This window comes from Musa acuminata, chromosome BXJ1-10 (assembly GCF_036884655.1).
Source record: "Musa acuminata AAA Group cultivar baxijiao chromosome BXJ1-10, Cavendish_Baxijiao_AAA, whole genome shotgun sequence".
Lineage (NCBI taxonomy): Eukaryota > Viridiplantae > Streptophyta > Magnoliopsida > Zingiberales > Musaceae > Musa > Musa acuminata.
Genome location: NC_088336.1, coordinates 23,118,358 through 23,134,523, shown reverse-complemented (window position 1 = coordinate 23,134,523; position 16,166 = coordinate 23,118,358). Strand labels below are relative to the sequence as shown.

Genomic DNA, 16,166 nt, shown 5'->3' with positions numbered 1-16,166 from the left:
GCTTTTTAGGGGTCGATGAGGAAATATCGTAAAGCGAGGGATTAATATGAAAACATTCAAAAGCGAAGCGAACAACACTTGCATTATTCTTTATAGTCCAAATATACTTAGAAATTGAGATTTTTATGCATGTACGGAGGACGAGAGTCTTTGATGGAAATGTCGAATAGTACAGGGACTGAAACAAAAAAGCTCCCATTTAAAACCCTGCGCTTTGTTCGCCGTCTCTTTCCAACTTTTTCTTCCGTTTATGGAGAGAGATAGAGAGAGGGGAGAGAGAAAGATAGAGAGCGGAGAGTGCGTTTTGGATTTTTGGTTTCGTCCCTCCTCTGCTCTTTCCCCGTTCTGAGGGATTTGGTTTCGTCTAAAAGGGGGAAATCACAAAGACAAGTAATCCATTTTAACCATAGAGAGATGGAGAGAGGAGAGTTGGTTTGGCGTTGAAGGCATCACAAACGCCCGTCTCGGTTACCTCTGGATAAGCCGATTGAATTCTACCTTCCTCTCCTCTGACAAGAAATTTGGATTCTCTTTCTTGGTCCGATTAATTGAAACCCTACCTCGGCCCAGTGGGAATAAAAATCCGATCTTTTTCTTTTTTTTCTTTTTTTTTTGAAGGAAACGTATCTTTTGGTTAATGCCCTGATAAAGATTTGGTGGTGTAAAGAAAAATTTACTGCAACGGATTTGGTGTGAATAAAAGATCGATTTCCGTTCGAGCTTTCCTTCCCCAGACTCCAATCTTGGGTCAAAATTCCATCTTGCAGTAGCTTTTCGATCGAGAACCGCCCATGGCGAGTTCGTCGGGATCGATCGATTACTGGAGGAAGTTCTTCCGAAGTGCGAATTCTGATATCTTCGGAGTGATAGAGCAAGCCGTCGCGGTCGCGGCGTCCGATTACCCCCAGGAATTCAAGAGCAGGAGGGATCAGATCGTGGAGAAGTTCTTCACGGTGCTGCTGCCACGGTGTTTGGGGTGCGATCGCGTGGAGCCGAGAGGAGCCGAGGGGGACGGCAGCGGCAGGAAGGATGGAGAGAAAGAGAGGGGGAGCAAGGTGGATAGCAGCAACGATGGCCCCGAGGAGTTGAATCGGGCCGTGAGTAATAATAGCTACGACGAGGCCGAGGCGCTCACGGAGGAGGTGCAGGAGGAGAGCCAAACTGTAGGAGAGGTTTTGAGGATAAAAGAGATCCTTGAACACAACCATGATGAGGTTTGTCTCATCTTCCAATAAATTTGTCTCCTTTGTTGTGTCGGAGCTTTCCCTGATACTCTCATTGGTTAGATGAACAGTAGCTTGTGCCGTTGACTTGGTTTGATTATATCAATTAGATTTTTGTTGTTGTTGGTGGTGGTTGGGAAAGATTATGGTAATGGCCTACTCTCAGAACAAGATTATGGTAATGTTCTTGTTTGTTTTCAATTGTCATCTTGAAGATTAAAATCATTGTTGCTGCTTTGCAGTCAGACAGCCTCTTGTATGAATTGTTGAGGCGGCTGCAGTCGATGCAGCTTTCAGTCGAAGTCCTCAAGGTATGAATTCAATATTCATTATTTGATTTTCTTTTTTTTTTTTGTTCATGTGATGATGCACCATCTTGTTGCTGAGAGGCAATGCCTTCAAGATTGCTTCTGCTGTTCTTATTTATGATATCTTTCGAGTCTCAGGCAACTGAAATTGGAAAGGCTGTCAATGGTCTGCGGAAGCATAACTTGAAGCAAATTCGCCACCTTGTGAGGGCTCTCATAGAGTAAGATCCTTTTACTTCTTTAGAAATATTTAGAACTGACAAACTAAAGTGGTGCAGAAGTTTTTCATGTAGATATTAGTTTCCTGAAGTATAATTTGTTTCATACATATCAGTGATTTTATAATACTTGTGATAAATTGCTTACTTGCCCTCAGAACTGAAGAAATGACTACTCTGATGACTACTGTTAATTCATTATGTTTACTTCAATCTCTCATGGTTACGTGCGAAACCTGTAGAAACAAAATCCCAGGATCCATCTATTATTCATATCCTGCCAGTGTCGAAGACCATTTCTGACTAACCTGAAATCAGGAAATGTTTTTGTATGGTTCGATTTTGACACTGTGCTGCACATAATTTTTCTGAATCTTCTCAGCTTCTGACTGCTCATGGACAGAGGAGATGATACATAAGGATGTTTTCAATATAGTTTAGAGATGCATATCAACTTTTAAAGACATGCCTAATACTGTTTGAATCACTGCTTGAATTGCAGTGGTTGGAAGGTTTTAGTTGATGAATGGGTCAATGCAACAGCTGCCATTGCAGGTAAAGGTTTTTCCTTGCCTCTTGTCTGAAATTGGTCGATTTGATAAGATCTCTGATGGGTGACTGAAATAAATTCACAGATAGCTCTCCAGACTCCTTAAATCCTTGTATGGTGGATGAGGAAGGAGGTATTCCTTGTCCTTCATTAGATGAGGGAGTTTTTCTTGCTGCTCAAACTACTTCCATCCGGAACTCTAAGGTTTGAGACATAATTTTATTGAGCATTCCCGCTTAACTTTTTGCAAATTCACTGATTCGGCATTGTTTTGTGTGCATTCCTGCTGTTTATTTGTGAAGTTCTTTGACGGTATGGATGAGGATGGAAGTGAGTAGCTGGCTTTCCTACCGCTCGGTTAACATGTCTGTGGTCTATTCTGTTATAAATAATCATTATGATCTTTCCGCTGGATTTTGTTGTAGATTATACAAATAATGGGCACGAGCAATTGAGGAAACAGCAACCTCGACTGCAGCCTGTTGTTCCAGAAGAGAAGGGAGAGATGAGGAGGCAAGAACTTAGGAAGCCGCTTGTCCTGGAAGAGAAAAAACAGATGAGGAGGCAAGAACAGCAGTCAGCAAGTCAAGTAGCAAAAGGGAATTTGGGTAGAGAAGAGCCAATCATGAGGCGAACAAAGCCACAGGAGCTCTGTGTTGTGCAAGAAAAGCCTCAAGTCATGATCAACAGGCAAAACAACCGTGTAATTCCTGATTCTGGCCCGGGCAGATCATCAACGTTGTCCTCTGAGCAGAAGAATGGCAATGAGATGAATCACAGTAAGCAGCAAGAAGTTGCTGCCCTTCAGAGGAAGCCACGAATCATCCTTCAGGATGTAAGTTTAACAAGATGTTAAAACATCTGAGACATGGTAGACAGGCTGATTTCTGTGTCTTAATCTACAGAAATCAAAGTACTCTGAAGAAGCTTCAGTACGGGCTAAGCTAGAAGTTTCAAAGAGGAAGCTTCATGAAGGTTATCAGCAAGCAGACAATGGTATGATAATTTTTTTTCTGAAAATTCTAGTCCATTTGATTGGCCTTTTTTGTGTGTATATTTAGTGGCTTATTTGTCGTTAACACGATGCAGCTAAAAGGCAGCGGACGATACAAGTAATGGAGTTGCAAGACATTCCAAGGCAAGCACATAACAGTGGGCAGTCAGTGATGAAATCCAGAAACCTCATTAGGAGTTCAGCAAATAGTAGGCACCAGTTCAGTTAACTTTCAGATAGAATAACTTTCTGGTTGCTTTAGACCTTCCTTTTTCTTTAGTGGAAGCCAAGTTGCGGATTGTATTTATCGGAAGAGTTCCGTGAAAAGACTAAAAAAAAAAAAAAGAAATTGACAAAAGGAGAGGGAATTCTTGTAGCATAGACTTCAAACATATTAATCATACAGTTCGTTCGATAAAGGGGACAGTGAGAAGTTCAAAAAAAAAAAAAAAAAAAGAAGAAAAGAAACAGAACCCTAAGGAAGAAGTCCAATTTTGTGAAAGATACTTTAGGTTTTCCATTAGAATGCATCTGCCTGGTTTCTCTCTTATGTAAAAGAAGCAGCAGTGTCTTTGCTTATTGGTTCTGTTGATGTTTTGAAGGTTAAGAATTCCTTTTGTCACAGAGGAACAAGGACAATTGAATTCTTATTATTGGTCAGCTTGTTGAGTAAGCATTCCTTTTTATTTGAGAACCGAAAGATACGAGGGTGACTAGGTCTCCTTATTTGGATTTTGATTTCTTTCTTCTGGCCAATCTGTGTTATCTATCTATCACAATGATTATATCATGCATTCCATTCCTTGATTTCAAGCTAATTGCTTAAGAGACAAGAAAAGACTCATTTTGTTCATTGTACCTGTGAGAGAAATCTTTTGGAATAAAGAGGAGGAAGGATAGATCTTTACAGAGATTATTGGAAAGGAAGAATGCTCCTCAATTCATAAATTGTAGGTGAGAAATCTTTTGAAGGAAACTGTAAAGCTAATCATTGTTCTAAGACTGAAAACTGTACTTGAGAAATCTTCTCAAGTGCGGTGGGGCACTGCTTTCGGCATTTATTCCATCATTTTGACAGCTTTAGTAGTCTTTTTGTCACCGCCCTCGGTGGGACCCTTTTTGTTCCATACTTTTGGCCCCGAAGGTTAAAAGTGAAACTTTCGGCCTCGGTGAACATCTAGTCATCACATCCATCCTTTCTAAAAGTTTTATACGTCTCTCAGAGCTGCCGACACTTTCCAGCTGTCTGTCTATCTGATTTAATATTGCGATTTTAAGCTTATTTTTAATTTGATTAAAAAAATTAAGATTTTATGGATATATTATTAACAAAAGATGTGAGATAATTAATATTAATGATATAAGAATATATGTGTAGCGAATATTTTATTTTTTAAACTAATGAAGAGTATTGGTTTTCACGGAACTTAATGACTGACAACGTATCAATGTAATTAACCGTACTGAAAGGACGACGGTCTGACTCTTTTTCATACATTATGCATATATAAAACAATAGGCCATATCGCAGCAGCAGCTTAAGATAGATTACCTACTACAAAGTGCAGAGTAACATAGAAATGCAAACAGGATAGGAAATAACCTACAACTACTCGCGCAGATTACCACAGAATAATGGCTTACGAGAGCAACTTCTTTATCCTGCAACTCAGATCTCCTGGGCTGCTTCTTCTTCCTCCTCCTCGTATTCGTCTTCCTCGTCAGCAGTGGCGTCCTGATACTGCTGGTACTCCGAGACGAGGTCATTCATGTTGCTCTCGGCCTCGGTGAACTCCATCTCGTCCATACCCTCCCCAGTGTACCAGTGCAAGAAAGCCTTCCTCCTAAACATGGCAGTGAACTGCTCGCTGACCCTCCTGAACATCTCCTGGATTGAGGTTGAATTGCCAATGAAGGTGGACGCCATAGAGAGGCCCCTAGGTGGTATGTCACAAACACTAGACTTCACATTGTTGGGAATCCACTCCACGAAGTAGGATGAGTTCTTGTTCTGGACGTTGATCATCTGCTCGTCGACTTCTTTGGTGCTCATCTTGCCTCTGAACATAGCGGAGGCTGTGAGATACCGACCATGGCGCGGATCTGCAGCACACATCATGTTCTTAGAATCCCACATTTGTTGAGTGAGCTCGGGGACGGTCAGGGCACGGTACTGCTGTGATCCGCGAGAGGTCAAGGGTGCAAAACCGACCATAAAGAAGTGGAGGCGAGGGAAGGGGATCAGATTCACAGCCAGCTTTCGGAGGTCAGAATTCAATTGCCCAGGGAACCGAAGGCAACATGTGACGCCACTCATGGTTGCCGATATCAAGTGGTTTAGGTCTCCGACTGATGACAGCAAACAAAAATTAATTTTTCAAGTGTCATTTTAGCCCAAAAGTAAATATATCATATAAAGGCAATGCATTATAGTCAACATAGCAAACATAGAAAAAGTCCATACACAATAAGGATCGTCAGAGGAATTGGTGTTCAACACATAAATTACAAAATCAACCTATAAAAAGAATTTTAAACGAGTGTAACAAAGTAACATCAAGTTTACAAGGTTATCAGGAGCTACTTCTTTCTTTTCCATTTGATTCAAGTTGCTAAAGAACATATGGGAAATCCAATACTTTTAGTATACTTACCGAAGCTCAAGCCGACATCACATGTAGCAGATGATGCCATGTAAAGACTGGCACCAATCAGAAGAAGGAACAAGTTAGACAATCCATGATTGATGTGACTCTCTGTACATGACCTATTAATTTTTCCAAGAATCTGGAAAATATTGTTAACTTATGTCCCCAGGCAACTTTAGCAAACAAGGATTACTCTACTTTCTAGTCATCTATAACAATCAAGGAAATCTGATGCAAATAAAAACTATGACTCGATGATTAATGCCTGTCAAAAGGCATCTGATTTGACTCAATAGATAGGTCTAATCAGTTTCTTATAACCTACCTAAAGTATCTCTGCATTTAGTTTTATGCAACAGAGCTGAAAAACAGGGTCCCTTCAGCAAATACCAAGGAAAGATGACAGAAGGAAAAAAGTAATGCCATGATAACTTATTTTGAAAATCATAAGTCCAAGAAGATCTTCCTTGAAGTGGAAAACGTGAAACTAGAACTTTGTTCAAACATCAATAGATGGGACCCCTAAACATCTAATGTTTATTGCAAAAGAAGAGGCATTAACTTTTGTTTCTCATCGAGTGCTGCGGCAGGGCACTCGATACTGATTTTGATCCCACCACCCAACTAACCATATGAAACAATACTGATTTTGATCAATATATTATATCCTGTGTCATTGTCTCGAGACATAACCATCAGATGTTCTGTCATTATCAAGAAAATGAATCACATTAAGAAGTGCCATGATTATGAAGAAAATGAATCCAATTAAGCTCACATAAATAGTGTCACCGACAGTGGTATCTTGTTTCCCAATAATAAAACTGATAATAATTAAATGGTCTGACTTACAGCTGGGAGTGGTTAGCTTGAGAGTACGGAAGCAGATATCATAAAGTGCCTCATTGTCCAGCACCATGCATTCATCCGCATTCTCAACTAACTGGTGGACAGAAAGTGTTGCATTGTAGGGTTCCACAACTGTGTCAGAAACCTTGGGGGAAGGGAAAACAGAGAAGGTGAGCATCATCCGATCCGGGTACTCCTCCCTGATCTTTGATATTAAAAGTGTTCCCATTCCGGAGCCAGTTCCTCCACCAAGAGAGTGGCACACTTGGAATCCTGAAAACAAAATTGCAAATACGAGAAATGCTATGCAAAGGGTCTTTTAAGTGATAATACGTTAAATAAACAAGCCTGTGACAATTAAAACATAATGAAAATATCAGATCAGTATTAAAATAACAAAAAAATTCTGGAGATTATATGCATTTCTATGATGAAAGAGAAGCTCAAGGTGATCAAAGTGCTGAGTTCGCTCTGAACTTTGTCTAGAATAATAATTCTAACCAAAATCATGACGAGCAACGATATCAGATTTTTTTTGGGTCAAAGTAAGGCAGATCAGACATTAAAAATGAAAAGTAAGGGATTTGAGATGTCCCGTGACAATACATAAATAAAAGAGAAGGTAACTATACCCTGAAGGCAGTCACAGTTCTCGGCCTCCTTCCTCACCACATCAAGAACAGAGTCAATGAGCTCGGCTCCCTCAGTGTAGTGACCCTTCGCCCAGTTGTTTCCAGCTCCAGACTGACCAAAGACAAAGTTATCAGGGCGGAAGATCTGGCCATATGGCCCAGTTCGAATGCTGTCCATAGTGCCAGGCTCCAGATCCATCAGCACCGCCCTGGGAACAAACCTCCCGCAAGAGGCCTCATTGTAGTACACATTTATGCGTTCCAATTGGAGATCTGACGACCCAGTGTACCTCCCAGTGGGATCTATCCCATGCTCATCACACACAACTTCCCAGAACTTTGATCCGATCTGGTTGCCGCACTGACCGCCCTGGACGTGGAGGATTTCTCTCATTTTTCCCTATATCAAAAACAAGGATGTAAAATTAGGTCTGACGGTGCATATAACTTACATCCTATGCTTCCGTTACGAAAACACAACCCATGGCATTCCTAAAACTGGGACCTGGAACCTCACCACGATGGCGAAGTCTAGGATCCGCAGGAACTCCAGCAAACAAACCGAAAAAAACGAGAACACAGATCCGTAGCATCCCAAAGATCAGATCAATCAGAATCAGTGTCGAACACCCATCTACACGAGATGATCCACGACGACTGTGATGTCATGCAGTAACTCAAACCCATTACATTAACGAATCAAAGAACGATCTCAAGGAAACGAACGTAAAACCAGAAATGCACTCAAATTAAGAGACGGAGAAGGCAGATCAACCAAATTTCTGGTTTCTCAGGATCGGAACGAATCGTTCACCACAACGATCGCAAGATCCGTCGGAAAATGAACTCGATACAGCAAGATCTAAGAATCGATCGCGAAATGGAGGGCTTACTGGCGAGAACGAGGAGATCGGGGTGCTTCAAACGGTGTACACAGAGAGCGGAGGAGGAGGGGACGGCTTTGACGCGCTCCGGAAGAGGCGGAACCCTCGAGGTGTATATATAGGTGATGGGGAAGGAATCCGATGGCCACAGTCCCTTCCCTTTCCTTCTCATTTACCGCCTTCGGATGCCGTACGATGGGTGAATCGGACGGTCCCTATAGTCGGTCTCAGGTAGGGACCAAATGTTTTGAAATTTAAATCCCTAAATGACAATAATGCCCTTACAAGCAATCCAAAATAGCCGGTCTATCCTCCGTTAATTCCGGGGTAACTCCGTGATTACGTGGCAGTCCCGCTGCAGCGTCGTCTCGTCTCGACAGGCATCGGCTTGATCTGGAGCCGTGGATTTGAAGTTGAACGGTCTAGATGCATTGTTTCCTTCAATACATGTGAAAGATTATTGGCCTAATTAATTAACTAATTGGACGAGATTAATATAGTGTGGCTGATGGTAAGCTTGGTTTTATATATTGATATATATATATATATATATATATATATATATATATATGATATTATATTTTGCTCATATAAATTTGCCTTGGAAAACAGTAAAAACTACAGAAGAGCTGAAGCAAACAAAGTAGTGTTGGCTAGAATGATGTTTTCTCGCGTGGTGGGCTTATCCAATCAACTGTTCTTGCTTCTACCTTTCTCTCCTTTTATCTTTTTTTTGGGTTTAAGCTTTCACTTTAAGGATCATGACATCTTGCTTGTAGCCAATTGCTGTGGACTCATTAACTATCCAAGGACAACTGTAGCAGATCTATGTAGCTCAGCATTCAAATGTGGAGTACTCGATGAGCTTTTTTAACTGCGGTGAAAGTTTTGATTCCAGATGTCAATGGAACTTTGTGTTCTAACTTCACCTTCACACAAAAGCTTGGTGAGAGGAGGAGAGTTTGGTCCCTCATGGAGACGTTTCTTCACTCTTCGGCTGTGATAGCAGTGACCCTTTGAAGAGGGTGGTACCATGGAAGAAGACAAACAAACAGCAGCCAAGTCTTTGTCAGCAGTCTCACAGGAGAGGAGACATGGCACCCATGTGGTCTGCCTCTCACCCCACCCTGCTCTCTCATTGGTTTCTTCGGATCAGCTCTGGATCTCTACTGCTGTTGTTTATCCATTAGCTGCTGACATTGAATAATCCAGCCATGGTTGATATGTCAAGTGGATAGAGAAAGCTGAGGGGAGTTGGCTGTTGGATCACCTTCAGATCTTTGCGTGGTTTAGAATTTAAGCATATTGATGACTTCAATTGGCAATCATGCACTGCCGAGACTTCTGTTCCTGCAGTTTTGTCAAGGCAGTGCCATGTCACAAGCTTGCATGAATGAGGGGTGGGAAAGGATTTAAATTTCCAGATAGCTGTAACATGTTTGACTTGTTGCAGTAGAGGATTTATCTATCAGACTTCTATTCCTTTCCTACTGTGCCTACTGACCAATGTTTTCAGTGACTTTTTGGATACCCCAAATTGTGATGCATTCAACTTGTATTTATGGGGTGAACAATTGATCCAATAGCACTGTAACACATGGAATCATAGGCTACAGGTTGTCTTAGGTCTATATCCAAAGAACTTACATGTGATGTGATGCTTGTAGCTTTCAATCTCACTGAAGAGACAAGTGATCAAGTGGAGACATTACTTGTATTTTTGAGCCAGAGCAAGTAGTCTTCTCCTATATACTATTTGAGGTACACAACCATCTACCATGCATCCTTCATGAACTTTAGAATCAAATCTTAATACCATTCATCAATGGATTTTGCTGAGCATCGACTTGTGTCTTCATCTGATAGCTTGACTACTCGGTAATGTCCGGGACAATAGATCATCATATTTTGCAGGGCAGCATGTTCCTGACTTGGCTTGCCAAACCTTGGATGCCTTTGTAATGCCATCACAAATTCTCTGGAAAGCCTTTATATCTGCAGAACAATTAGCAGTTCCATTCTTGCAATACTTGTCACTGGTGAGGGAAGTCTCACCTTGAAGGTTGGCCATCTTAATCTCACTGTCACCACTGGGCAATTTGTAGCCAATATTACTTCACAGTAATTTTCATAGATATTTCTGTTTGGACTTCGACTTAGATGGCATCACAGATGTAATGTCATTTGGCATTGCTGTAATACAATGATGGCCATATATTTATGAATGTAGATTCTGCAACAATGAGAAGATACGACTGTCGGCAAACAAAATCCAGATAATGTACTGGTAGTGCTTTTGAAGGGGACATCATAACTAAGCTTCCCTCTTCATGTCTAATTAAGCATCATCATGACAAAGCTACTCCAGCTATGGTGGGGTGATTAATTGCTAAAGAGAATTAGATCTTTTCTTTCTATTGCAGATGCACTAGAGAATGCATTTTCTTTGAGGTAAAAGAAGATCCTATAGTTGAAATGTCCAGTGTCCCCTTCTTTGGTGGGACTGCATTGTACAGTCGTGCATCATGATCAGTAGGAAGAGGGATTATTGATTAAAGACAAAGAACAATAGAAAGCATATGGATTGATTATTTCCAATAATTGATTACTAGAGTTTTGCTTAGGCATTCATGATGAGTGTTGTAATGTCGGCAGTGTTAGCTCATGAACAAGGAGTTCCTTGTCTGATCCCTGGCATAATCATGTGAAATTTATTCTCATCCTCATTGAAGTCTGATTAGGTTCACAGTGACATCCTTTGATTCTGCTGTCAAACTTTTATGAATTCAAGAAATGAGTGGGTGAGAAATAAATTAAATAGTGATGCTACTTTTGACACCTCAAAACTCAGAGCTACTCCCATGTTTGAGTTGGCTGGGAGTTGTGTAGTCAACATGAGTATAGTAGGCATAATCACCTCACAATTGTCAGTCATTTCTTTACTCATGAGGACTTGAAGATTATTGACACAAAGTAGAAATACTTTCAACTTTGAAGTTTTGGGATTCAACAAGAAACTGAGGAGGTAATTGCCACTAAAAGAAAACAGGTTATGGTCTAATTAGATAGGTCATCAAGTCCCTTTTCCATCTTTTCCTCTTGTCCTTTGTTCAGTAACATGCCTAGTGCCTTGGAAAAGAAGCAATGTTCCAAGCATAGTTGGAAGAAAAACTTGCATGAGTTGCTACATGGCAATGCTTACAGATTCAGCAATATTCTTTGAGGTGTACAGTGTTCAATATTCTCCAGGAGGTTGTCTCTGGAAGATTACATGTTTGTTTGAATCTCTTACTCTTTTCGTACATATCTGGTTCACAGGTGACTGCCATGTATTTGATGTGAGTTTGGGCAGTAGGAGATTTAGGGTTGAATAATAGGATGGTGGAACTTTTTGAGTGTTGACAACCTGCATGAATGCAATTGTTGTAATCATGGATAATGACCCATGTAAGGTGTGGTTACAGGAACTATTACTGATTCATCTCCTTGCACAGCAGAATCCTGCTCACATAGCTGATACATGTCTTGCACAGCAGGAGCTCTCAGAAAACTTTAACCTAATTAAATGTCCAGATTAATCTGCTTTAAATATGGAGATGAAAAGGCACTATCAAATCTTGTCAAATGATTCAAAATAGAACAAAAGTCATCCACATTCAAACACATTTGATACAAGAATGTCAGAATCTCTCAAACAGCCAAATCAGATGGCTTGGCACCAGTTCGAGATACCAAGGAAACAGGTTATTTGATAGTGCAATCAAACTGGTCTGCTTGTTGACGCAGCAACAAGCACATTATAGATTACAAGGTGATTTCTGGGAAGAAGGAATAAAAAGGTAACTCAAAGTTTGCAGAAGCTCTTTCGCATTGCCAGATGGATGAGGGGCTGTATAACACTAGATATTGGAGCATAATCACGTCAACTTTGAAAGCCCAAGAAGCACAGTGGCAGATGAGATTTGCACCTTGAGATCAGCAATATCAACATCATGGCCTCCTTCAACCAGGCCCCATTTGTCTACCTGAAGGAATAAACAACAATACAGCAAATTGAGGATTGAGAACTCAGCAGTGACGAATCAGACTAACTGATGCGAGAACTAATGCTTCTAGGAACCTGTAAATCCTCTTCTAGCCTTATCAACTCGATGGCTTCCTCAATTCCTAACCTCCCACGAAAAATTCCAAGAGGAATAACCAAAGAATGTGCCGCAGCAGCCATAGCATCAATTGCAGTTAATTCAAAGTCATTTGTTTCCTTTAGAACGTGTTCAATAGCCTTAGCAAGACAATCATCCTGCTTGCCCCCAAAAAAGCTGGTATACACTACCGGTTTAAAACCAAATTCTGATTGCACCCAATCCAGAATAGGGTCTATTTTTTCCTTTTGTCTTTCTGCAAATCATAAATCAGAAATTGGAAATAGAAGTTAGCAAGATCATTCGACCAAAGTGTAAGCTGCACAACACACATCCTATCCCGAATGAACTAAAGCATTTCCAAAAACATTCAAGAAGAAACGCCAGTAACTTGCTAAAGTTTGCAGAATAACCATACAAAATAAGTAATAGTTTGCCTGCATAAGTCAAGATTTTTCTCTAAGCAGCGGTCTATTGGTGTCCATTTGTGAGTTCCATATACACTGTACCAGTACAGGAATGGACTAGCGTGCACGTAAAACTGCTACATTTATGTATACATTCAAATACACGCAAAAATGAAAACCAATAAACAAAATTCAGATATATTGTAGAACATGCTAAAATGTTATGTTCATGCAGATATCCTTCCAAAGGAATATCTCTCTCCCTCCCTCCTATCATAAATTCTAAAACATGCTAAATGTTATTTTCATGCATATATCATTTAAAAAGAACAATTAAGGCCAATTCAGTCTAATAGACCAGTCAATCCTGGCCAAGCAGTGTATCAGGAATAGGTCTTGCCAGATCATACTTCTCAGTTCCACATGCTATCTGATACACTGATGTAAAAAATCAAGCATAAGCAAACTAATATGGGAATGTTTAAAATTAAATGACACACTAAAACTTTGAGCGTGGATCAATTGAGTACATGGAACAAGGGAATGTAAAACATTACTCATTCTGAGACATGGCAAGAGAGGGATAAGTTCTTCATATTGGCTAGTCAGAACCAGGTACATTTTCTCGGAACAATGAACACACACAACTTTACATATATATAGAGAGCCCAAAATGCAAGGCTCCCACCAATGCTATGGGGGGAGAGAGAGAGAGAGAGAGAGAGAGTGTGTATACATATATGTGTATATATATGTATGTATGTATATACATATGTATATATACATATACATACATATACATACACACACACACACACATATATATATACATACATACATACATACATACATATATATATATATATATATATATATATACATACATACATATATATATGTATATATATATATATGTATATGCTCACAGATACGTGCTAGCATCTATTGAATGTGTATATATCCTTTTCATCTTCCTCTGTTTCCTTTAGGCTTTTGGGAATGTTAATATTTTCATTCCAAATGGCAAAATCCATGTTCTAAATCATATGATTCACTCATTACCCTGCTGATGCTTTGTGGAAAATAGGACTCGAGCTAATTATTAGTAACATCTAATGAACTAATTTATATATGCCTCAACTTTGAATTCAAAAGAAATGGCAGCTCAGGTAACCAAGTAAAAAGCAAGATGACCATAAAATTAAAGCAAATGGCAGGTCAGGTAAGCATGTAAAGAGAAGGTAAAACTTACCATGGACTCCTATTGTCAAATCACTGTCACTTGGGGATCGGCAAAAAACCAAATCTTGATGAAACTTTGACATCAAATTTTCAAAAATCTTTGCACGAGTAAGTGGAACCCTTTCCAGTGCAGTGCATGCAAGCTTCATGAGTGGCATTGTGAAAGGTCGGATTCCATCTGTTTGCTACAAAAATGGAGAACTTACTATAACAGGTTATGTACATTCCAAGGAACATGAAGAAGAATAATTATGAATTTACTGAAATGGCAGATCATAAATCGCAGAGCATGTGCACAAATTCATAATTACTAAACAAGAACATTTAAATTTCTAAAATTTCATTGAATTTGAAAGGAATAATTTATTCAGGAATAGCTTCAGCAATATATTTACTGAAACTAAATCTTACATGAAGAAAATCAGAGTAGATCTCACAAACTACAAGAAAAAATATGACATCCAATCATTTTTATCTACTATGGCTAGATCTATCACCTCTGATGTAGGGAAAAGGTAAATCTGTAACACACTGTCAGTGCCTCTCCCCCTTGAACATAAGCCATAATACTTTTCTTTTCTTTTTTCCGTTGTATGACATCAGAACAGATGCACAACATGAACCATGAAAATAGGTTCACATTAATTGATCAGAACTACTAGATTAGCTATATTATTTTCAATCAAGAGACACAGTGACAGGTGACAAAAGATTCCTGTAGCCAACCTCAAGTAGTTGGGACCTTTCCACAGGATGTTCTATAATAGAACAATTGATCACATGAAGAGGAGGATATCCATCATTCCAGATAACAACTAAACGATGAGGAGATCCTTAAGAAATATCTGAATTAAACTAATTAGCGTAATTCGATGGCAACCCAGATAACCATGATTCTAGCACCTACAAAGGAGATCCTTAAGACATACCTGAATTAGATTAATTAGCGATAATTCGATGATCCAGACAGCAAGCCGCACCAAAGGATAGAGAATATTAGAATTAAATGAAACATTTTTTTTCTGGGTAAATACGTCAAAGAGGCGGACCTGGCAGTCCCACTCGGCGGCAATGGCTTTGGCAAGCGCAAGGCTCTGGAGCTTGAGCGGCCTCTTGGAGGGGGTCTTGAGGGTCCTGTAATCGAGCATCACCGTCCACCCGTTCCCGTCATCGGCCATGCGGGTGGTGACCTCTTTGTAGAAGCGCTTTCCGACGATGGACCCCGTCATGAACGACATAGGCATTGTCACCGACGTCTGGTCCCGGGTGGCCGCCGCCGATCCCGACCGCTTCACGTAGATAGTCTCGTCCATCTCCGCCTCGGCAGCCGAATCATCTGCGTTCGTAGAGGCGGCGGCGGTAGCAAGGCAGCGGTGGGCGGGGGCAGAGGTCGGAGGACGCCGGATGGCGAACAGAGGGTTGAGGGACCTCAACAATCGACTCAAAGGGGAAGTCATCGTCGATCAGTGCCTGGTGAGAGTCTCGACGACTCCGATCCAGGGGAAACTAGGGTTTCTTTGAGCGGCGTTTCGGTCGTCGTCGAGACGGACATTAATGGGCCGGATGATGATGGGCAATGGAATCGAACCCGAATCCGTTCGAAGCAACCGAACTAAAAAATTTTCAAGCAAAATTGAATATATATATATATATATATATATATATATATATATATATATATATGTATATATATATATATATATATGTATATATATATATATGTATATATATATATATATGTATGTATATATATATATATTGTATGTATATATATATATGTATGTATATATATATATGTATATATATATATATGTAGATATATATATATGTATATATATATATATATATATATGTATATATATATATATATATATGTATATATATATAAACATGTAGATATATATATATGTATATATATATATGTATATATATATAAACATGTATAAATATATATACATGTATATATATATATACATATATATATATATATGTATATATATATATATACATATGTATATATATGTATATATATATATATATGTATACGTATACATATGTATATGTATACA

The 16,166-nt window shown here is 39.6% G+C and overlaps 3 protein-coding genes across 3 annotated transcripts; 1 reads left to right on the top strand and 2 right to left on the bottom strand.

Annotated features, from left to right (window-relative positions):
* The first annotated feature begins 252 nt into the window (after positions 1–252).
* On the top strand, positions 253–4,035 carry LOC135595573 (probable mediator of RNA polymerase II transcription subunit 26b). The gene is made up of 9 exons (XM_065086669.1): positions 253–1,214; positions 1,466–1,534; positions 1,670–1,752; positions 2,252–2,304; positions 2,385–2,503; positions 2,602–2,629; positions 2,725–3,134; positions 3,205–3,295; positions 3,389–4,035. Exons 1-9 carry the CDS (start codon positions 792–794, stop codon positions 3,520–3,522), a joined length of 1,410 nt encoding a protein of 469 aa, XP_064942741.1. The 5' UTR covers positions 253–791; the 3' UTR covers positions 3,523–4,035.
* Positions 4,036–4,744: 709 nt separating this feature from the next.
* On the bottom strand, positions 4,745–8,448 carry LOC104000612 (tubulin beta-4 chain). Its single transcript, XM_009422696.3, has 4 exons — positions 8,316–8,448; positions 7,423–7,822; positions 6,794–7,063; positions 4,745–5,642 (listed from the first exon to the last, which is right to left on the bottom strand). The coding sequence occupies exons 2-4, from the start codon at positions 7,814–7,816 to the stop codon at positions 4,963–4,965; spliced, it is 1,344 nt and encodes a 447-aa protein (XP_009420971.2). The 5' UTR covers positions 7,817–7,822; positions 8,316–8,448; the 3' UTR covers positions 4,745–4,962.
* A 3,493-nt stretch (positions 8,449–11,941) lies between these two features.
* Positions 11,942–15,671, bottom strand: LOC135595572 (uncharacterized). Its single transcript, XM_065086668.1, has 4 exons — positions 15,147–15,671; positions 14,108–14,282; positions 12,427–12,704; positions 11,942–12,331 (listed from the first exon to the last, which is right to left on the bottom strand). Exons 1-4 carry the CDS (start codon positions 15,552–15,554, stop codon positions 12,224–12,226), a joined length of 969 nt encoding a protein of 322 aa, XP_064942740.1. The 5' UTR covers positions 15,555–15,671; the 3' UTR covers positions 11,942–12,223.
* Positions 15,672–16,166: the final 495 nt, after the last annotated feature.